This window comes from Zootoca vivipara, chromosome 15 (assembly GCF_963506605.1).
Source record: "Zootoca vivipara chromosome 15, rZooViv1.1, whole genome shotgun sequence".
NCBI classification, from domain to species: domain Eukaryota; kingdom Metazoa; phylum Chordata; class Lepidosauria; order Squamata; family Lacertidae; genus Zootoca; species Zootoca vivipara.
The window spans coordinates 4332444-4356412 of NC_083290.1; the positions used below are offsets into that span (position 1 = coordinate 4332444).

General features: G+C 46.3%; 1 protein-coding gene across 1 annotated transcript in view; it reads left to right on the forward strand.

Annotated features, from left to right (window-relative positions):
• The window catches only part of YPEL2 (yippee like 2), a 55949-nt gene extending 43748 nt beyond the window's left edge, over positions 1 to 12201 (forward strand). Inside the window, exons 4-6 of the mRNA XM_060268576.1 lie at positions 2592 to 2635; positions 3142 to 3250; positions 4080 to 12201. Coding sequence (XP_060124559.1) covers positions 2592 to 2635; positions 3142 to 3250; positions 4080 to 4169 — 243 coding nt within the window. The 3' untranslated portion in view covers positions 4170 to 12201. The remainder of the gene's footprint in view (positions 1 to 2591; positions 2636 to 3141; positions 3251 to 4079) is intronic.
• Positions 12202 to 23969: the final 11768 nt, after the last annotated feature.

The following is a 23969-nucleotide window of genomic DNA, read 5'->3' on the forward strand; positions in this document are numbered from 1 at the left end:
ATCAACAGCTTCGGCGTTGACCTTTCGGATCTGAAATCTGCTAAGTGTTTCTATGGTAATTGGGTCCCTCTCTGGGGCTAATCAAAGATTTTTTTTTTTTAAGCCGGATGAAAACCCTGCAGAGAGTGTGTGTGTGAGAGAGAGAATGAATTATTCCTGCAGTCCCTTGTTTACGATTCCTAATGTCTCTCTAGTGCAGAGACCCGAGCAAGGACCTTGTGTTAAACAGCCATGAAATCAGGTGGATTTGGTTGAAAGACTGGGGTCAGTAGCTATCAAATTAATTCATACCTATCTTGTGCATGTTGTCTTTGTCCATGGAGTGGAGTGAGAGATTTTACTTTCTTGGGCTCCTTGATCACTGCAGATGGTGACAGCAGTCACGAAATTAAAAGACCCCTGCTTCTTGGGAGAAAAGCAATGACAAACCTAGACAGCATCTTAAAAAGCAGAGACATCACCTTGCCGACAAAGGTCCGTATAGTTAAAGCTATGGTTTTCCCAGCAGTGATGTATGGAAGTGAGAGCTGGACCATGAAGAAGGCTGATCGCCGAAGAATTGATGCTTTTGAATTATGGTGCTGGAGGAGACTCTTGAGAGTCCCATGGACTGCAAGAAGATCAAACCTATCCACTCTTAAATCAGCCCTGAGTGCTCCCTGGAAGGACAGATCGTGAAGCTGAGGCTCCAATACTTTGGCCACCTCATGAGAAGAGAAGAATCCTTGGAAAAGACCCTGATGTTGGGAAAGATTGAGGGCACTAGGAGAAGGGGACGACAGAGGACAAGATGGTTGGACAGTGTTCTCGAAGCTACGAAGATGAGTTTGACCAAACTGCGGGAGGCAGTGCAAGAGAGGAGTGCCTGGCGTGCTATGGTCCATGGGGTCACGAAGAGTCGGACACGACTAAACGACTAAACAACAACAACAACAACAATCTTGTGCATCTGGGTGGCTAAACAGTTCCTGTTTTGTGCTAGTTAGCTCAGCCTTGCAGTTCTGGGGGAGGTGATGTATGCTTAGTCTCCTGTGGCGAGTCAGAGTTTTCCTCTAGGTGATCAGGCAGTCAAGGTTTCTTCTTTAAATCAGAGAGTTGTTTTTTTTTCTTTTTTTGCCCTTGGCAATGAAACAGCTCACCCATCCCTAGTTTATTAGAAATTCTGTCTGGGCAGGCAGGGTAGCAAGGAATGTCTGTGGGCCAGAAACTTTGGTTGCTGCAAGGCAGAATTAATATGCTGGTGTATCTTTCATTAGACTTTGAAGAAAGCAATTGTTCTGTTGGAAGATGAGAGTGTCTCCCTTACAGTTAGCAGTGCAGGAACTATTCTTGGCTCTTTTTGATGAGAAACTCAAAAACCAACTCTACCTATTTCTTTGACCTGGGATGGGGAACACACACACACACACACACACAGAGAGAGAGAGAGAGAGAGAGAGAGAGAGAGAGAGAGAGAGAGAGAGAGAGAGAGAGAGAGAGAGAGAGTTTTGTTTTCCATAGTCTGGCTTACTATGTTCTCTGTCTTCACAAAGGGTGTGTGGCTCTTTGAAACCTTTGCATGAGATGGAAAAGTTTCCCTGCCACATATTTAATTCAAACCAAATGGTGTTTTTTCTTCTTTTTTTTGCAAACACCCCCCCCCAGAGGTTGGAGGGGAGGGGAAACTGTCTTTGTTCCACTCTGCAAAACTCAGATGGGGTGGGGGTGGGGGTAGCCCTTTAAATGGAGGTAGAGCCTGTTTATTCTCGTTGTGGGCGGGCCATTTCATGTGATTAAGCCAGCCATCATCAGGGGACCAATCAAAAGGTGTCTGGCACATTTGTGCGTTTGAAGGGGGGGGATGAGGCCAGAGGAGAGCTGGTTGCTAATGTCACTTGAGGACACCGAGTCAGAGGTGCCATAAACCTCTGACTGAAGTGGGGAGGGGGGGTCCTGAAATCTGGAGGTCTGGCATTTGGTATGTCAACATAGGACCCTGGGATCAGAAGGTCTGGGGTTTGTTATGCCAATTAACTATGTTCCAAAGTCTGAAAATATTGCAAGCCTTTTTTTGTGTGTGTAATCTAGATGCTACCATCCAGGGTCAATAAAGCCCATTTTACTCTCTTAAAACAAGAATCTGAGCTTCTCTCTCCCTCCCTCTACCCCCCCCACCTCTAACCTGCACTGATCTCTCAAGCTCTTAAACATCTCCTCCTACACTGGTACTTTTCTGACCTGAAGACTGCAAGAATCCACGTTTCCTTGAACAGACACTTCTCGGTCTTTTCTCTCTCCCTGTAACTGCTCCAGAGGGTGGTGAGGTCAGGGATTCGCTGAGGTCCACCACCAATCCTTACCAGGCTGCGGAGTTGGGGTGTTGTTGTTGTTTTGCTTTGCAGAGAGGATCCGCAAGGATGGAGTGAATTAATCGCCACCAGCCTCTTCTGACTTAAAAGATGCTCTCTCCCCCACCCACCCAGGTGCAAAATCATGCTGCTGCAACTGAGATCACTCCTAATAATTCATCAGGGACTGATATTTTTATTTTAAGGTTGTCGACAGGGTGTGACTTCCATCATTACAAACGCTATTTTTATTTTGCCTTACAGTCTTTTCAAGGAAGCCAAGGCCGGGCCTATCTCTTCAATTCAGTGTAAGTGTCTGGGTTCCACCACAACCCCCCCCCCGCTCCGTTGACACTGTTGTCGTCAGAAAGGGAGAGGTAGAGCCTGCCGCCCTCCAGATGTTGCTGTAATACAACTCCCATCATCCCTTTGCGCTGGTCCATGCTGGCTGAGGCGGATGGGAGCTTGAGTCCAGCAATGTCTAGAGCAGGCATCCCCAGACTTCGGCCCTCCAGATGTTTTGGACTACAATCCCCATCGTCCCTGACCACTGGTCCTGTTAGCTAGGGCTCATGGGAGTTGTAGGCCAAAACATCTGCAGTTTGGGGGTGCCTGGTCTAGAGACGCACGGGTTTTACCATCCCTGCCCTTTTCAGTTAACCAGCCCTGACTGCTTGAAGTGGCATGATACTGATTTATGCATGTAAGAACAGACGTGTGCTTCGTGAGAAACACAGCTGCTGCAGTGAAATGGACCTGGGTCTGTAAATCAAAACTTCTCTCTTTCCCCTCCCCCCCCGTCCCCCATTTGCAGAGTTAATGTGGGTTGCGGCCCTGCGGAAGAACGGGTTTTGCTAACAGGACTGCATGCAGTTGCCGACATTTACTGTGAAAACTGCAAAACCACGCTGGGCTGGAAATACGTGAGTGTGTCCTGCTGCTGTTTCTTAAAACCTTGTCCCCTTCAGCCCTTTGTTCAAAACCATGATAACTGGAATCTCCTTTTATTTTTAGAGGACAAGCTGTGTATCTCAGTGGCAAAGCCCTTGCTTTGTATGCAGGAAAGGTCATTCCCTGGCATCTCCAGATAGGGCTGGGAATGTCCCCTGCCTGAAACCCAGGGGAGAGCTGCTGCCAGCCAGTGTAGACAGTACTGAGCTAGATGCAACAATGTTCTGATTCTGCATAAAACACATGCCTTATTCTTGGGGACAAGGTCTCTTTCTGAATACCAGCTAGCTGGTCCTTTTGGCGTGGCAAAGCCTACTTTGGCTTTGAGGTGTGCTAAATGACCCAGAGAGATGCCTTCTTCCTCAGCAAGGCTGGAGTTGCGGTCGGCTGCTGAGCAGCTGGGGAAGTTAGCAACATTTCAGCCTCTGGGATAAATCCGTGAACTTGATCCTGTTGCAAAAGGGACCTTGGGAGTTTGCGCCAGCCAGGCGCTAAAACCCTCCGTCCTTTGAACAATCGGATTATGTTTCCAAAACACGGTTGGGCAGTTCAGGAACCAAAAAAGAAAAAGTGAGCCTCTGTATGTTTCCTTCCAAACCACTGCTAATACACAATGTTTAGAAAGGGCCCATAGCTTTTGCACACTTCAGCTGGGTTTTAAAAGAAGCTGAGCTGCTGTTTGTGGTGACTGGCCATTTCATACTGGAGCTTCCAGACATCACAGTCCCTGGACTTGAGAACCAGGAGGAACTTAGCTCCCCTTCTTTTCCTTGTCTTGATCCTGTCTCTTTCCCTTTCCAGGAACACGCGTTCGAAAGCAGTCAAAAGTATAAGGAAGGCAAATACATCATTGAATTAGCTCACATGATCAAGGACAACGGCTGGGATTGAATGGCGACGAGACACGGGCCGCACACGGGCGAGAGAGCGAGGGAGTTTGTCATCCTACCAAACATTTTATCTCCCGAAAAACCCCCCATATATATATATGAGCGAGTGACTGACAACCGTTTGGTTCCATGTGTTTGGGGGCTTGTCGTCGTCGTCGTCATGTTGAGATGCTTCCTCACAGAACTCCTCCTGCCATCCTTAGCGGTGACCGGCCTCAATAACTTCTGTCTCTCTTTGCTTTTGTCTCTTGTTTGTGAGTTGACTTCTGGTCCCCTTCTTCCTCCCTCCCTCCCCTGCCCAGCTCCCTTACTCCTCTGTGTTCTGGCATTGGGGGTGCGTATAGATATAAGGAGGACTCAAACTCGATGCCCCTCAAAACCATTCCCTAAGTGACATTGTCTCAGTACAAACTGAAGGCTGGTTTTGGGGTGGTGTGTGTGTGTGTTTTTTAATCCAAGGGTCCCGGCACGAGGGAAGGAGTGCTGGGTCTTCAGACGTCGGACGGGCAGGAGAGTTCCATCGCCCCCACCATTTCCCCGCTTGGCCTTTTAAAAAAAATTCCTGGTCAACCATGGCTTGAAACTTGTGGACCGCAGAAAAATATATATATATACCTCATGGCTGTATCCTCTCAGCATCTCAAAGACTGTAGCCTAAAAACTCTTCGCTAGTGGCATCCCCAGACTGGTCTGTGTTCCTCGTTGGTTTGCTTTTTTCTTTTTAAGTGATCTCTGGATTTTTGTCTTTTTCGTACTAATGTTTGATTTGAGAGGACGGGGTGTGTGTGTGTAAAACGCAGGTCCTGGGATCGTGGCTCTTTCTCCGACACCCTCTGCTTCTGCCTAGCCCTCCCTGGTCTCCTGTTCCCCAGTGAGCAAGCCCACCCAAACACTGCGGTGCCGATGTTGGGAGATCGGAAACTCTTCGCCATTTGCTTCCCACGAGGTTGACACTTCAAGTGCAGGAAGCGTGTCCTGCTTCAAAATTGAATGGAGCGAATACATTTGAGGCGGGGGGGGGGAGCAGATGGGGCCCCAAAAGGAGGTGGTGATCTATATCCTTAACAAAATTGCTGGCAGTTTTGCAGCCTCCTGACTGCTTGATTTGGGGGTGTGTGACTGGTCTCATTAGGATAATGGAAACAAACCTGGATTGGTTCTGCAGATGATAAGTTTGGCGACCTGCAGTTGTGCTGTTCAGTGTGACTCTTAAAAAGAACAAAAACACAACAGGGGTGGTGGACTCGGGCAGTAACAAATGTTTCAGAGCCTAAGTGTGTGTTAAGTTCTGGTTCAGCAGTGGGGGGGGGGGGGGGGGTTGTGTGTGTGAGAGAGAGTTTTGAACAGAGGCAGCTCCAAAAGAAGCAGAGGACTCTAAAAAAACCTCCGGGTGGAGAACCCTGCAGCCTCCCCAGGTGTCGTTGTACTCCAGCTCCCAGCAGCCAGCATGGCCCAAGGGTCAAGGATGATGGGAGTTGTAGTCTAGTAGCACATGGAGGGCCACAGTTTTCCCCTACTCTGTTATGTAGTGCTCTCTACTCGGTGCGAGAGATAGAGGAACGGCTCTGTATAGAGGTTCACAAATGATGGCGGGCCATTTTAGCCTGCCCACATCTGGGGCTACTGCCAATATTGCCCTTCCCAGTTGGGAAGGAGAGATGCTGTCTTACTCCTGATGTTGCACCAAGGTTTAGTGGCCATCAGAAAGCAGCCAGGCCTCAGTTTCCCAAAGGTAAGAATCCTTGTCTGCCTCTCCCTACCCACTATATTAGAAGAAATTTCTGTCTCCGTTGGATCTGGCTAAACCAGGCATCCCCAAACTGCGGCCCTCCAGATGTTTTGGCCTACAACTCCCATGATCCCTAGCTAACAGGACCAGTGGTCGGGGAAGATGGGAATTGTAGTCCAAAACATCTGGAGGGCCGCAGTTTGGGGCTAAACCATGTGAACTGTCTGTTAAGATTTGCAGGGTGTATGTGGAATATTACTTGCCAATGTTCTATGTAGGGCCAGGGTTGTGCATGGCAGAGGGGTAGCCCTCTTTTGAATCACTCCTGTTTTGCTTCCAGGCCTCCCTCTGGTCAAGTTAATGAGTTTTTTTGGGGGGGACACAGGGGGCCGCAAGGGGAGAGCTTTGAGAGCCCCCCGTTTTTTGCATTTCAATGCATTGTCAATGACACTGTGAATTTGCATTCTGCATCAAAGCGATCAGGTGTCTGACAGGGAAGTCAGACTGAATTTGTACACATCTAAATGAATTCCTTTCCATCCTTCCCCCCTCGCTGCCTCTCTATTTTTCTCATTCCCCCCCCCCCCTGCTTTATTGGTGGAAATCTTCACATGTAGGTTAATCTGCTCTGCAAATCTGTCGCAATCTGCTGGCAAGAAAGAGATCTAGTATAGCCCCTGGTGTGGGTTTTTGTTTTCGTCAGGGCAGGGCAGGCTTTGAGAACCGTCCCGCTCTTAAAATGCCTCCCCCAGGCTCTTTGGAACCTTTTGTTGAGTTCTGGAGATTTTCGTGGGATTCCCTTTTCTGCGGCAGAAACTCAGGTTAGCAGCAGTGGAGGAAAGGCCCGCTTGAGAGTGATAAACAAAGAGAAAATTTGGGGTGAGGAGGGAATTTGGTTCAATCACTAATGTTTGCTGATTAATTAGCTCTAATGGTGCAAGAGAAGCACCCCCCATAATCATTCTTTGTAGCAAAACGATGCATTTCAGGGCACAGATCTGGCTGTGGGGCGAGATCCTTTGCAGATGAATGGATAAGCAGAAACCTTGAGACCTCCCCATACAACCTGTTTACATGCTAGTCCTAATAACAGTGCAATACCCAGCTTGGACCTGGGAAGTCCAGTCTCTCAAAATCCAAGTCTGTTCCACTACAAGCGTCTGTTGTTTACCTGCCAGGACACCCATTCTTATTAAGTGTGGCTGCAGCCCATGCCCCTCTCTAAACCATCTGATATCGAGAGCACCCTTTGGGCTGTCCCTGCTGAGATCTAGTTTCAGTCTCCCTGCTCTGCTAAAACATTAACCTCAAGTGCTTCTTAACCAGGCATCCCCAAACTGCGGCCCTCCAGATGTTTTGGACTACAATTCTCATCTTCCCCGACCACTGGTCCTGTTAGCTAGGGATCATGGGAGTTGTAGGCCAAAACATCTGGAGGGCCACAGTTTGGGGGGTGCCTTAACGTTTGCTAGATTTTGCTGCTAAATCACCCATCACTTGCTCTTAGAGTACAGACTCGTGTGACAGCATTTTGTGTTTGGTAATGGAAGGGAAAGAGCCCAAAGTAGGTGCCCTAAACTACTTGTGCTTCTTGGACGTTGTTGGACTCCATCGTCCCTCACCATTGGCCATGCTGGCCACTGAGGCTGCTGGGAGTTGGAAGCCCATCAGCATCCGGATGCCCCCCCCCCCCCGGTGATTTTGAGTTTATGCTCAAAAACACTGTGTTCTGAATCAATGGCTTTTAGAAATTTGATTTCTTTCTCACTTTACAGCATGACCAAAGAACTTAGCTATTTTTTTTGTCCCCAAGTTAGTTGATAGGTACCATCTTTTCCTGATGGGTAGCAGACTATAGAGGTCAGCCGTTTTCTCCGGGGGGGGGGGGGAGCATTAAGCAATGAGAGTTGAAGTTATCTCCTGATCATGAGGACTAGAACCATGACCATTTCCTCCCTGAATCCTACAGGTTGTAGGTGGAAACACCGTCCCTGTCTCATAGTGTTTCCCTTGGCTGATAGAAAGAATAGATCTTGAATTATATCCTTCTGACTTGCAGAATTTGATATGGTTATTCCTCTCCTTGCCCATTCCACTTTGTTTTTCCCTTGAGTGGAATTGTATGGGTTCATGGATCATATAAAAATGACACCCTGATTATATTATCTACATACCATACAAGGCAGTAGCATATGTACCTTTTATGTTAATAATGTTGAATTTAAAAAATAATATATATGTGGTGCTTTTACACCCCAACCACTTTTGCGTGTTACAGTTTTGAATTGTTCTAAACTTTTATTCTCTCTCTGTCCTGCAAACTATTATTTAAAGGGAAATAATGCAGATGTTTGGCAGATGTTTGTTAGCAGGGAGTTGCGTTCAAATCAAACAAGACCTTAAGAAATGCAGGGCAGGGAACAAACTAAAATACAGTCAGTTTGATGGTTAATGAGAAGCCCATCGGAACGTCTGGAGGCAAGGATTCATTTTTAAGTATATAAATAAATTCAGGGACGCGCGGTAATTCACACTCTTGAATGTAGACAGAGACAGATGTTGAAATAATTCCTTGTCTCGGGACTTCCATTTGAGTGTATATAGGTAGCTCCTGATAATCTCAGTGAGTGCCGTTCAATGGCTTACGCTATGCTGCTAACTTTTGCATGACGTTGTTTTAAATCTTGTGCCTTTTCGTCTTTTCAAAGTCTCTGTCTTTGGAGCACCCTCATTGTTGTCCCAGAGAGCAGTGTGGAAAACATGTTTGTACGATATAGTAATTGGGGTGTTCAGGTTTGAATCAGGGGAACATGTTTTCAAATCGGGACACTCGAGTGTCAAAAGAGCTCCCCAAGTATCTTCAGGAAAGGCCAGCTTTCAGCCTTGTTGTTAGGATAAAACAGGGAACGGACCCTCATACCGTATATATTTGCCAAGGCAGGGCCAAATGAAGTGTCAAGATAAAATTGAAGATAAAATTCTAACTCCATTAGCATAATCTGGAATTTCATTGATTTCAGATGGGATGTGACTTGTACCTACATCTGAAGGGAAGGGGCTAAAGCACAAGGCAGGCAAAAACAGATGTGGAGCTATACTTAGAAGCAAGGAAGTTTAGGTTGCCGTTTGGAAGACTGTTCCAAGCTCTGGATTTAAATAGCACCAGGCTGCCTAGTCTTTTGTGTCCAGGGTGTTAGAGGGAAGCCTCTGTTTGGGAAATCTCTCAAGATTTACTGGGATTGTCTGCTTCCTTAAAGTAGATTCCTGAGCCACTCTGAGCTGCCTGATCTTCTTGTCCAGGGACATCCCAGGAACACCTCAACCCACTGCAAACCTGTGCCCTGGGCCTTAGGCCATATCTGCACCATACATTTAAAGCTCTATGGTACCATTTTAGGCAGCCATGGCTTCCCCCAATGAATTCTGGGAGCCTTAGTTTGTTATGGGTACTGAGAGCGGTTAGGAGACCCCCATTACCCACTCAGAACTACAGTTCCCAGAGTTCCCTGGGAAAGAGGGATTGGTTGCTGTATTTCAAAAAGTAAAATTCCTGACACCCGCAAAGTTGTGAGCTTTTTTTGTGGCGGGGGCGGGCGGACAAAAATGGCACAGCACTTGTTTCGGGCACTGTGTGAAATTGCAACCCCCCCCCAAAAAAAACCATTTCGTAGGAGAGATCATGCCGTGAGATCACAGCAACCCAAATGGCCACTGTTCTCTTGCGATAAGAAACAGGGTGTCCCTCTCCCCCCCCCCAGGACACTTGAGGGGTATGTTAAAATGTTATAACACTGCTTTTAAATGTTGGGTGCGGATGTGGCCTAGCTGAGACCCTCATCTGGACCTAGGAACAGTTCTTGAAAGACACTGTCTCCTTTCCTCCTTTCTGGCATTGTAGGCTAACATGAGCAGTTCTCTAACCAAACAGGGGTGAATTATTTTGTCTTTCCTTTCAGCCTGATTGACAGCCTAGGGAACATCAATGGCTCTCCGGACGCGGCTAGTGGTGTTGGGGGTGAAGGGAGTTTTTGCCCATCAACATCTCTCTCCCCTCTATCCCTGCCATCAGTGGGAGCGGCCACAACCAGTGAAACCGGCCTCCCTGCTGCCCCCGAGAAGCCCATCTCTTGTGTGTCTCTGCATGAGTCCGTGTTCAGCATGCGCCTCCCCTACTGCAAGAGAGGTGCAACAGGCACCCCTTCATTGGACTCGCTGGGTATTAATTTCTCGCACCGCCCCAGACTATCCCTCTGGATGCATTAGCTAGGTTTTGGTGCACGATGCAGGAATGATTTCTTATCAAAAAAACTTGTCTATTATTTATTTATTTCGTTACATGTTTACCGTGGAGGGGCGGGAGGGAGGTACCGTTTAGATTTTCTTGCCTTAGGCACCACCAAATGTATTGGGCCACCTCTGTCTATATGTCTGTATGTAGAGGCTTCCTCTGAGCCAGACCAAAGAATCAATTTCAGAGCTTGTTCATTGCCTCCGGAGTCACTGTAGCACTAGAAGTGGCCGTACTCTGTTCACAACAAGAAGTAGCTCGTGAATCTCTGCTGCCGAATTTCCATAAATCTCTGTTGTACCAGGTGAACCATCTAATTCTGTGAGGCGAATAATATGGAAACTGTCTTCTAGAATCTGGTTTCAAGTGGCGGGCAGCATAGCAAGGCTAGTGAGTTGGCAACATAGATTGTCCTTTTTAAAAATAATAATATCTCCAAAAAGCACAAGCTGCTTCCTGTCCTGTTCTTTAGTGTTGTAAGCAGGCCTCCTGTTTTAGGTTTTTGGGATGTGCGGCAGCAGATATTGTCTAGGATTGCCACCTTTTTTTAACAGCACCCTCGCATGCGCGTGCGCGCACATACACACACACAAGTTTGTAGGCAGAGCAAAATTTCTCAGCATGGGGAGGAACTAGTGAGGGGAGGGGTCTTTTTCCTCCCCTCATGTGACATCTCAGCGGCTCTATTTAGCTGTCATTTAAAGGCGCAGGAGCAGGGCCAGAAAGAAAAGGTGGCAACCTCTGATTCTATCCGTTTAGGCTCTTCAAATTGCAGAGCTTCTGTAAGTTCTAGATCAGTGATGGCCAAACTTGGCCCTCCAGCTGTTTTGGGACTACAACTCCCATCACCCCTAGCTAACAGGACCAGTGGTCAGGGATGATGGGAATTGTAGTCCCCAAACAGCTGGAGGGCCAAGTCTGGCCATCCCTGTTCTAGATTCTGGCGACATGTTTACATCTCTGGCGTTAATGGGTCTCTCTTTCTTTTCGTCGCTGTTAAATCTTTCCTTTTACCCCAGTTTTGATTGCTCTATAAACCTCCAAGTGGACCAACAGCACAAATTATTGGATTGCGCTTTGGCAATATGACTCCTTGGCAGTATGTTTGATCAATGCAGCATGTGTTTCATTTCTCCACACGCCCTGCCCCTTCCCATAAAACTTTCTGGTGCACACACATTTTAAACGACAAAACAAGCAGGTGAAATCTCTTGTTTCCTCGTGTTCGCATATTGGTTTGCTTGTTTTTTTTTATTCCTGTGTGTATGTCTGTGTTTTCGAACTGAGATAATTATGTATTAAATATACATTTCATAGTATCATTTCAATGATGGGGAAGAATCGCGCTTCCCACCCCACACACCCAGCTTTGCACCGCTCATGATGAAAGAAATGGATGAGTAGCTTAAGAAATGCTTTACTTGCCTGAGAGAAAACCGGGGAGTGAAATGTTCTGGAATATTTGTGTGTGTGTGTTGACTTTCAGGAATCTTTTTTTTTTTTAAAGAAAAAGGAAGTTGAATGCTGGAAAACGGTTGAAGAAGGAGAAAGCAAATGGTTTTTAACTTTAAATTTTTAAAAAAACTCTGCACACTTAACTGTGAGCAGAATAGCATTATGGGTAAGATACAGTGGGCACCTTTAATGCTTTCTTTAAATGAAGCAACTATATTTCCAATACCAGCCTGTCGTGTTGACGCCCTTGTGTTTACAAACTGTGTGTACATATTTCTTGGGTTTTTGTTTTATTTGTATTTTATTTTTATTGTTTGGCATATTATTCAGGTCGTTTGTTTGTTTTTTTTGCTTCAGTAATAAATGTTTTTAATAGTTTTGGGGTTTATTTCCTCTTTTTTGGGGGGGGGGGTCTTCACCTCGTCATGTCCTTTGTATAATTGTACATAGTACTTCAGTATTAGAAGGAAGGAAGCATTTGTTGACCTATTTACGATATGTGTTGGTGCTCATTTGAAAGAGAAAAGAAATAAAATAATAAAAGTTTTCCAATATTAAAAAGCCACAGCTCTGCGGTAGTGGTGATTTCCAGTCTTCCTTTTATTTGTTGCTTAAAACAAACGAACTCTACAGTTTCTGAATGTATGCATTGTCTCAAAGGAGGGGGGGAATCGAGATTCTAAGAAAGAATACCTGAGATTTGTAATGCTGATTTCTCCACCCATTTTTACTTCTGGCCCTGCCTACTCCTGGCATGTGGCCCCCAGAAAGTTACCTAGAAGTGAATATGGCCCTTGGTGAAAAAATTCCCTGCCCCCTGAGTTAGCAGGTGATTATCTCTGTCTCCATTGTGATAGGCATATGCACAGGTCCAGGACCTTTTTGAGCTCACCTGGCAAACCTCCCAAGTTCCAGGTTTTAAGGCTTGAAGAGGTGCCAGCCCTTAGTGGACCACAGGCTTAACATGAGTCAAGCGTGTGATGCAGCAGCAAAAAAAGCTATTGCTATTCTAGGCTGCATCAACAGAAGAATTCTAGTGTCCAGATCAAGGGAAGGAATGGTACTGCTCAATATTCTGCATTGGTCAGACCCCACCTGGAATACTGTGTCCAGTTCTGGGCACCACAATTTAAGAAGGACATTGACAAGCTGGAAGGAAGGTGTGCAGATGAGGGTGGCAAAAGACCAAGGGTTGGGAAAGCAAGCCTTATGAGGAGTAGTTGAAGGAGCTGGGTATGTTTAGCCTGGAAAAGAGACCGAGAGGAGATAGGATAGCCACCTTCAAATATCGTAAGGGCTATCACCTGGAAAATAGAGCAAGCTTGTTTTTTCCTGCTCTGGGTAGGACTCAAACCAATGGCTTCAAGTGACAAGAAAGGAGATTACGACTAAACATCAGGAAGACAGTAAGAGCTGTTTGACAGTGGAACAGTCTCCCTCAGGAGGTTGCGGACATGCCTTCATTGCAGGTTTTCAAGCAGGGGTAGGGTGGCCGTCTGTCGTGGGTGCTTTAGTTGAGATTCCTGCATCGCAGGGGGTTGGACTAGATGACCCTCAGGATCCCTTCCACCTCTGCGATTCTATGGTTCTATGATTCTACCTTTGGACAAAGTGAGGCAGGTGGAGGAGCATGCCATTAAAACAAGACTGAACAGCTGTTGGTGTCTATGTCTTGTCATCGCCCTCAGACAGCAAAGTCCTTTTAGACCTGGCTTACAGTATTTTGAAGTGGCCAGAAGTTATACCCCAAATCCAAACAGCTTGACCTTTTCCTGCAGAGAATCTTCCTTCTCACTCATCCTGCTCTGTAGCTTTGTGTTTCCATGACAGTGGGATGGAGGAGCCCACTGTTTCCATGGTGACATGATACCCCGGTACTGGGTTTCACCTCCTCTAGCCTCTTGGTGTTGTGTTGCCGAAATGTGAAGATGCGTTTGGGCGGGTGGCAAAGAGAGAGCTCAAAACGCTCTATCGTAAGGTGAGCTGCTGCTGCTGCTGCTTTGTGGCTGAATGGAGATTTGAACCCAGGTCTTTCCCGGTCTTACTCCGAAATGAATGCTTTTAAATGTGTGCTCCACACTACAACATCTGGTTTTCTAGAGCTGCTGCAAGTCAGTGCAGGCAATACTGGGCTAGGTGGAATAACGATCTTCCTCAGTATCTAAAGGCAGCTCCTGCAGTTTCCAATTAAATTGACCTTAATTCAGAACCATGAGGACTTGAATCTTGCTTCATTTTTAGGGGGAGGCCCCAGGCTTAATCCTCACCCTCTCCAGGCAGGGCTGGAAGAGGCACTGCTTGGCTGAGACCTTGAAAAGCTGCTGCCAATGTAGAAAATACTGAACTGGATGGACATACGGCAAGACACCATATAAAGCAAAACATAGCCTTGCAACGGTCCTTCCGTGGGATTGTTGTGACCAGGGAGCAAATCTGCAGATAAAACACCCGCCCTGTCTATGAATCACCATTCCGTTTGCATCTTGGAACAGGAGCTCAGCTAATAGGAATGGCTTCATGGGACAGAGAGCAAGGCTTGGCATCTGTTCATCTTGTCACAGCCAAGCTGCTAGCCGGGTCATTAAGGCTCAGGGTGGTGGGTGGGGGTGTTAATTGTTTTCTTCTATGTATGAAACTGCTTGATACAGAGAGAGAGAGAGAGAGGAGAGGAGGCACTTTCCCCCATCCTTTGCTCTGCCTAACATCTTTTTAACAGGATCTAGCAATGGGAGAGAAATCAGGTTCTGTTCACATGAAAAGGTACAAGCCTGCTTAATCCTAGCTGAAACACACCCCTCCTCTGGATTTTGTAGAGCACTTACCCAGCCAAGTAATGGGTACAAAACAAATGCATATACTAGGGTAAAGTATTCATAAAAGTGCATATAATTGTGAAAATGACATGCAGAAGTGTATTATAATTCATTGTTACATTTATAGCCCACCTTTTCTCCAGGGAGCTCAAGGTGGCCTGCGTGGGTTCTCGTCACATTTTACCCTCCTCACAACCCTATGAGGTAGGCTGAGAGGCTGTGATTGGCCCAAGGCAACCCAGTGGGCTTCATGGCCAAGAGGGGATTTGAATCCTGCTGTCTCCGTAGTCCTAGTACATGACTCTAACCACTACAACACGCTGGCATTTAAAGTAAGGGAATTTGCTTTGCAAAAGTTCCTCTTAGGCAAAATTGCTTAGAGAAATGTGCATATTGCAGCATTTAAAATTTGATGGATTTTCGTGCAAATCTGCAAACTGATGTGGCAAGCCAAACTAAATATATTGAAAATGAACTGGGGGGCCTTCTGCATTCCAAGCAGGTGTCCTGGCACTGAGCTTGTGGGGCCTTGTGGTTCTGGGAACCTCGGTGACTGCTGAGTGGTGGTTGTTTTCTTTTGCTTCATCCCTGCCTGTGACATATTTAGGTAACATTGTGGATGGCGTAGGTTTTCTGCTCCTGGTAACAGCAGATTTTCTAATGGGCCCTGAAGCTCGAGAGCGCGTTCTGACGCCCGGGGGGCTATTTCTGTTCATGATGTACGCTTTGGGGTATAAATAGCACAGTGGGTTATTCTTTTCCTGGGACAGGGCATAGCTAGATTAAATGCCTTGCAGAGAGCAGCTGCAAGGGGGGGGGGGAGGTCGCCTAGCGGGCATCATCTCCCGCTGTTCACAGGAGTGGTGCCAAAAGATCTCTAAGGAAATGGAGGAGGCTTGGCCACTATTTTCAAGCACCTACTTGCTTCCTCTGCCTCCTCCCACATAACTCCAAATTCTGCACCAAGGTGCCTTGAGTTCTGCATTTGCAAAGTTGCCTACACCCTACATTTTAAACTGATTGCAGGTCAATTTCTAATACATAGAATCATAGAAGCATAGAGTTGGAAGAGACCACAAGGGCCATCCAGTCCAACCCCCTGCCTAGCAGGAAACACCATCAAAGCATTCTTGACATATGCCTGTCAAGCCTCTGCTTAAAGACCTCCAAAGAAGGAGACTCCACCACACTCCTTGGCAGCAAATTCCACTGCCGAACAGCTCTTACTGTCAGGAAGTTCTTCCTAATGTTTAGGTGGAATCTTCTTTCTTGAAGTTTGAATCCATTGCTCTGTGTCCGCTTCTCTGGAGCAGCAGAAAACAATCTTTCTCCCTCCTCCATATGACATCCTTTCATATATTTGATATATTTGTACAATACAGTAGTTGTTAAGGGCAGAGCAGTAACTTGGGGTTCGGGGGGGAGCCAGTGCAAACCCTCTAAGTGTCCCTATTTACAGAAGACGTTCCGGTTCTGATTTGATCCCAGAATGTCCCGCTTTTCCTTAGGATGTCCCTATTTTCATCTGATAAATGTTGGAGGGTATGGAGTTATCCAACCCCCCCCCCCAAGCCACCTGAAAATAGCCCTGTAGAATGAAGTTTGTCTAATGCTTAATGCTTTCTTATTTTTAAAAATCTGTTGGAAGCTGCATAATAATAATAATAATGTTGTTTGTTGATGAAGATGTCCCTATTTTCATTGGCTAAATGTTGGAGAGTCTGCCAGGGAAGGCGGGTTTATTAGGGCAATTGGGGCACTGCCCCATCCACCTCTGACTGCCCTCTCAGCCAGCCCCCCTCTCTCCTGTCCTTACTTACAACCAGTCCAGGGCTTGCCTCTGCCGGCCAGCTTCCTTCTCTTCATAGTCTCAGTGTTGCACCTTGTAGAATTTAGCAGCAAGAAGGATGGGGAGAAAACTAGGCTGAGTTGTCGCTGCCTCTCGTTGACTCTGCCTCCCCCAAATGTTGGGCTCCCTGCCTTCTCTCTTGCCTCCCAGCCGCCACCAGCTTAGAGCAGCTGGTTTGCATGCAGAAGGGAGAGATTTGGTCCTTGCATCCTCAGGTAGGCCTGGAGAAGACATCTGCCCGAAACAATGTTTCCCAAACTTGGGTCTCCAGCTGTTTTTAGATGACAACTCCCATCATCCCTAGTTAGCAAGACCAGTGGTCAGGGATGGTTGTAATTATAGTTCAAGAGCAGCTGGAGCTCACCCAGTCAGCTTCTTAGCCCAGAGGGGAATTGAACCCTGCCATCTCTCAGGTCCTAGCCCAACACTCTAACCACTACACCACACTGCCTCCCTCCATGGGTGATAAATTAGCAGAGTATACCTGAAGAACACTATTGTTGCCACTCAGCTGTTGAAAACGGTCGCTAGGCTTAACCTTTCATGCATTTCAGCTTTGCGTCTTGTCTTTGACGACCTTTTTTATTATCATTTTTATTAAATGTTCTGTTTTACAATTTTGAATACTCATTCAAACATCCTTAAAATATCAATGACTTCCCTTCTTCTCTTTCCATGGTTCATTTTGCACACCATAAATCCCTGCATATTTTACATAAACTCAACCATTCAGTATTCCATTATGACATCCATCAAAACTTATTTACACACTGTTGAATTTATCTTAATGCTGCCAACGTTTTCAAGTGTACACAATTTCCCCGCCATATATTCAATAAACATTTTCCAATCTTCTCTAAACGTATGTTCTTCTTGTTCGCTTATTCCAGGGGTCAGCAAACTTTTTCAGCAGGGGGCCGGTCCACTGTCCCTCAGACCTTGGGGGGGTGGGCTGGACTATATTTTGGAAAAAAATATGAACGAATTCCTATGCCCCACAAATAACCCAGAGATGCATTTTAAATAAAAGGACACGTTCTACTCATGTAAAAACATGCTGATTCCCAGACCGTCTGCGGGCCGGATTTAGAAGGCGATTGGGCCGCATCCGCCCCCCGGGCCTTACCGGTAGTTTGGGGACCCCTGACTTATTCTATATGTTAGGTCTGCAAGCTGCGTATATTCCATCAGTTCCATCCATTCTTCTTTAGTTGGGACCTCGCTCGTTTTCCATTTTTCGGCTTACAAAACACGGGCCGCAGTAGTTTGGATTTGCTCTTCATGCCTGATAAAGTGAAGTTGAGTCCACAAAAGCTTGTGCTCGCACTAAATCTGTTAGTCTTTAAAATGCCGCAAGTCTTTTATTGAAGCAAGAGGCTTTTTTAAAAATTAAGACATATACTTCCCTTCCTGTCAAGCAAATATTCTTTGACACACGGCCCTCTTCTTCCCCAAGAGCTGTGTACGACCCACGAGCAGCTTAGCCGGTCAATTTCTTGCAGCTGTTCCAGTCACAAGGTGCTATTTCAGATCCAAAAGGGAGATTGTTTCCCATTCAGTGACCCCCGCTTCCCCAAAGGCTTTACACAGGCTGTTGGTGCATTCTGAACCCGGCGTAGATGAGTACATACAGTATTTCCAAGAGCCTAAGTCCTTGGGTCCTGTTACAGGCCCCTGCTGGCAGGAAGTTCATATTTTGGGGTCTGGCAGTCAGTGCAATCCTATATGCCTCTATTCAGAAGTGTAAGTCCCATTCAGTTCAACAAGACTTGCTCCTGGGTTATTTTACAGCCATGGGGAAAAAGAAAGTGCACTGCCTTTGAATTATGTGGTTTTACATATCAGGACATAGTAGCAATCATTTGTTCCTTAGCAGGTCTTAAAATTAGGTAAATGCAGCTTCAGATGAACGACAACAACACATGACGTATGACTCTATGTCATGGTTTATTTAACAGAAGTACACCTTAGGATTCAATAGCTTGTAGCAATACCATGATAACACTCATACCGCTTCCCTAGGAAATAATAATAATAATAATAATAATAATAATAATAATAATAATTTATTATTTATGCCCCACCCATCTGGCCGGGTTCCCCCAGCCACTCTGGGCGGCTTCCAACAAAACATTAAAATACAGAAATCAAACATTAAAAGCTTCCCTAAACAGGGCTGCCTTGAGATGCCTTCTAAAGGTCTGGTAGTTGTTGTTCTCTTTGACCTCTGGTGGGAGGGCATTCCACAGGGCGGGTGCCACTACCGAGAAGGCCCTCTGCCTAGTTCCCTGCAACTTGGCTTCTCATAGCGAGGGAACTGCCAGAAGGCCCTCGGCGCTGGACCTCAGTGTCCGGGCAGAACGATCGGGGAGGAGACGCTCCTTCAGGTATACTGGACCGAGGCCGTTTAGGGCTTTAAAGGTCAGCACCAACACTTTGAATTGTGCTCGGAAACATACTGGGAGCCAATGTAGGTCTTTCAGGACCGGTGTTATGTGGTCTCAGCAGCTAAGTAACAGACAAGGACTGAAAATGCAAATCCCCTTGCTTAATCAATCATCAGCAAGTGTGCCTATCTCTATAAAAGCCGGTCTGGAGCATTCAGGTGTGTTTTAACACGATGCCAAGGAGGAAGGTAAAGGACCCCTGGACGGTTAAGTCCAGTCAAAGGTAACTATGGGGTTGCTGCGCTCACCTCGCTTTCAGGCCACATTTGTCCACAGGCAGCTTTCTGGGTCAGGTGGCCAGCAGGACTAAACCACTTCTGGCGTAATGGGACACTGTGATGGAAACCAGACCACATGGAAACGCCATTTACCTTCCCACTGCAGCAGTACCTATTTATCTACTTGCACTGGTGTTCTTTCAAACTGCTAGGTTGGCGGAAGCTGGGACAGAGCAACGGGAGCTCACCCCGTTGCAGGGATTTGAACCGCCGACCTTCTGATCGGCAAGCCCAAGAGGCTCAGTGGTTTAGAACACAGCACCACCCGCGTCCCTCAAGGAGCAAAGACGACACAATGCTCTCAGAGAAGCAAGTGCTGCTGCCCATGAAACTGGGAAGAGTTCTAAGGCCATCTCCCACCAGTTTTAAGTCCATCATTCTACAGTGAGAAATATTATTCAAAAGTGGGAAACTTTCAAGACTGTTGCCAGTCTTCTCAGGAGTGGACGTCCCAGCAAATTCACCCCAAGTCAGACTGTGCAATGCTCACGAGAAATTGAAGGAAACCCAAGAGTTACATCTCAGGCTCTACAGGTCTCAGTTAGCAGGTTAAATGTTAAAGTTAATTATGTTGTCATTTAGTGATTTAGTGGTGTCCAACTCTTCGTGACCCCATGGACCAGAGCACGCTAGGCACTCCTGTCTTGCACTGCCTCCTGCAATTTGGTCAAACTCATGTTGGTGGCTTCGAGAACACTGTCCAACCATCTCGTCCTCTGTCGTCCCCTTCTCCTAGTGCCCTCCATCTTTCCCAACATCAGGGTCTTTTCCAGGGAGTCTTCTCTTCTCACGAGGTGGCCAAAGTATTGGAGCTCATTATAGTACAAGTGGAAAAAGACTAAACAAGTAGGGTTTGTTTGGAAGGGTTTTCAGGATAAAGCCTGTCTCTCTAAAAAGGACATGGTAGAAGAGTCGGACACGACTAAACGACTAAACAACAACAGTGCAGCTTTTGTTTAAAGAGTTGCATCTGAACAAACCATGAGACTTCTGGAACAATGTCCTTTGGACAGATGAGACCAAGGTGGAGATGTTTGGCCATAATGCGCAATGCCAAGTTTAGCAAAAACCCAACACAGGATATCAGCACAAGCACCTCATACCAGCCGTCGAGCACAGTGGTGGAGGGGTGATGATTTGAGCTTGTTTTGCAGACACGGGGCCTGGGGACCTTGCAGTCATTGAGTGGACCATGAACTCCTCTGCATACCAAAGTATTCTACAGTCAACAGCTGAAGTTTGGCTGAAATTGGGTCATGCAAACAGGAGAAGGATCCCAAGCACACCAGCAAATCTGCAACAGAATGGCTGAAAAAAAAAGAACAGAATCAAGGGGTTGCAATGGCCCAGACCTCAACCCAGCTGAAATGCTGTGTGGGACCTTAAGAACATCAACAAATGCCAGCAAACCTCCAAGAACTGAAGCAACATTGTAAAGAAGAAGGGGCTAAAATTTCTCCACACCATGTGAGAGACTGATAAAGTCCTACAGAAAACAATTGGTTCATGTTATTGCTGCCAAAGGTGGTTCTACAAGCTACAGAATCCTAATGTGTACTGCACTTAGTTTTTCACACACAGCTTTTCCATTTTGGCTTTGGTGTCATGATTGTTGTTCATCTGAGATTGTGAGTGCTCACTGGAAGGACAGATCCTGAAGCTGAGGCTCCAATACTTTGGCCACCTCATGAGAAGAGAAGAATCCTTGGAAAAGACCCTGATGTTGGGAAAGATGGAGGGCACAAGGAGAAGAGGACGAGATGGTTGGACAGTGTTCTCGAAGCTACAACCATGAGTTTGACCAAACTGCGGGAGGCAGTGCAAGACAGGAGTGCCTGGCGTGCTCTGGTCCATGGGGTCACGAAGAGTCGGACACAACTAAACGACTCAACAACAACAAATTTGAAGACCTGCTAAGGAACAAATGATTGTTATTATGTCTTCATATGTAAAACCACAGAATTCAAAGAGGGTGTGCTTTATTGTGACTATATTTCGTTTCATTATATCTATATCTCTATATCCCTCTATCTCTATCTCTATATATCTATATCTATCTATATCTATCTATATCTATATCTACTGCTTGTTTCTTTCTTTCTTTTTTAAACCACACACAATCAAAGCTATTTCTTTATGGCATCTGTCTGTCTTGAGCAGACATCCCCAAACTTCAGCCCTCCAGATGTTTTGGACTACAATTCCCCGACCACTGGTCCTGTTAGCTAGGGATCATAGGAGTTGTAGGCCAAAACGTCTGGAGGGCCGCAGTTTGGGGATGCCTGGTCTTGAGAGACAATGGAGTGTGCCTCCAGGGGTGAAGTCAAACTGCATCAAAGTGATCTCCCTGGGGCACAAGCCTGGGCAGTGTGTCTGGAGGTCCTGTGCTGCTGCCGAGACAACAACAACAACAACAACAACACACACACACACACCCTGGCCTCACTGATGTGGTCCAAAGGAAAGCAGGGCAAGACATTTGGCACCAGCTCGGCTGCAGGAGTTGCTGGAAGGAGGCGTACCAGGTGCCATCCAACTGTCTTAGGGACTCCATTCCAGATTTGTGTAGGGTTTACTCTTTAGCATTTTCTTCTGAAGATATCCTGCAGGGAAGAGGAGGTTTAGGATCAGAGTTTTCCTTCTAGATGGGCTATGTTCTCAGGTGGGTTAGCCCCACCTGCCCCTCACAGCATGTGCAGAAACTCTCTTTCTTGACCGTTTGGATGCACAATTGGTCTCATCTGCTCAATCCACCATGGTCTGTATTTGCATGCAGGGGACGTTTCCAAAGCTGTTTCCAAAACAATAAGGTTAGAGGTTAAAAAGCAGTTAAAAACAGCTACTTAAAACATTAATAATAATAATAATAATAATAATAATAATAATAATAATAATAATTCTTTGGTGATCACTCGTAGCTGAGTAGGATTGTCTTTCATAAACACAGTTTTAACAATGAGTCTGTAAGTGATTATGGAGGCCAATTCTGGATCCACATGTCCTTCCACAATGAGGACATTGGTTTCTGGGCGGGAGTTGATCACAGTGTGGATTTGCCAAGTGTGCCTTCCTCATAGCACGTTTCTCCCTTGCGTCCTGCGTTGGAGTGTCTTCAAAGCCCAACACACCTTTGATAAAGGCTGTTCTCCCATTGGAGCACTCGCAGGCAAGTGTTTCCCAATTGCTGGTGTTCATACTACATGTTTTTAAATTTGCCTTGAGACAGTCTTTAAACCTCTTTTGTTGACCACCAGCATTACGCTTTCCATTTTTAGGTTTGGAATAGAGCAGTTGCTTTGGAAGACGATAATCGGGCATCCGCACAACATGACCAGTCCAACGAAGTTGATGTTGAAGAATCATTGCTTCGACACTGGTGATCTTTGCTTCTTCCAGTACACTGGTATTAAATAAGCAAAAAGCAAAAAGCCAGGTTAAAATGCATGCCAACATTGTACTTACCTGGATAGTTTTGCCTACATAAAAATGTTGTTTAGCAGGCACCAAAAAAAGAGTTAAGTGAAGACACCTCCCTGGTGATAAGAGGGAGTTCCAAAGTGTAGAGGCTGCCACACTTAAATGTTAATACATATATAGTAGCAGGGATAGGGAATGTGTGGCCTTTCCCAGGTTGCTGGGCAACAGCTTCAATCATCTCTGGTTCTTGGCTTTTCTGGTGGGGGCTGATGGGAGATAGAGTCCAACAGCATCTACAGGGCCAGAAATTTCATTCATTCATTCATTCATTCATTTATTCTCTGAATGAATAAAAGGCTTCCATGTGGCTGACATTCAGTTAAGCACTTTCTTTTGTCTGTCCTGAATCCTGCAACATGGGATGCCCACGGAGTTCTACTGCTTTGGGAGAGGGAAGGAAACTTTTCTCTCCATGACTCCGTATCCTTCCGTCTTGTTGCCTCTCGGTTGCCGGAGACTGCAAGAATGCCAAGTCACTTTGAAAGAAGGATCGTCGCATTGAGACTGGATCTGTGAAACAGCCAAATGCAGCAGACACGAACATCACCTGGGAGAAGAACGGCAGGTGAACAACCCTGAGGGATGCGTAGTGTGGTTCTTTTGGGAGCAGAGCACATAGGTGAGCAGATGGAGACCGTTTCTTGGTGCCTGTTCCTCTGGTCTGAGCAGATGTCATTTATTTTTTGTCTAGAAAGCGGGCCAGGACTAGCTAATGCTTTACCGCTGCATAAAGTGAGCTCTGGAGAGAAGGTTGGAATTGTGTATTTGTGCACATGTGTGTTTTCCTCCAGGGTTTTCAGACAGAGTGTCTTTCGCAGCCCTACTTGGATATTTATTATTTTATTTATTAAATTTGTATACCGCCCTATACCTGTAGATCTCAGGGCAGTTCACAACATAAAATCACAATATAAAATGCCAAAGACTGGGTCTGGGAGCTTCTACAATCCAAGGCAAGGCTCCTTTCCTACAAATACTATACCAAGGCTCCAGTCCTCATGATACTTAATTTAGGCTGCAATGGCTACTAGCCATGAAGGCTGTTCTCTGCCTCCACAGTTAGGGGCAGTAATGATTCTGAATGCCAGTTTTTTGTTATTGTGGGAGGGGAGAGTGCTCTTGGGTTCGAATCCTGCTTGCAGGTTTCCGACAGTCATCTGGACAGCCAGTGTGAGAACGGGATGTTGGACTAGAAGAGCTACAGGCCTGATCCTAATTCCCAGCGTTCCCTAGGAAGAGGGATTAACTAATTAACCACCCTGGGAATTGCAGTGTCTGCGAGGAGAACAAGCGCCCCTCATAACCACTCCAGCACAGCTACATTTCCCAGAGTTCCCTGGGAAGAGGGAACTTCTTCCGACCAATCCAGTCTCCCCGGGGGCGTGTCCTGCGTTACTTAAACAGGGCGCGGGAGGGAATTCCCCTCTCTTCATCCCCTGCTCACCAGCTGCGTTGGTTTTCGTCG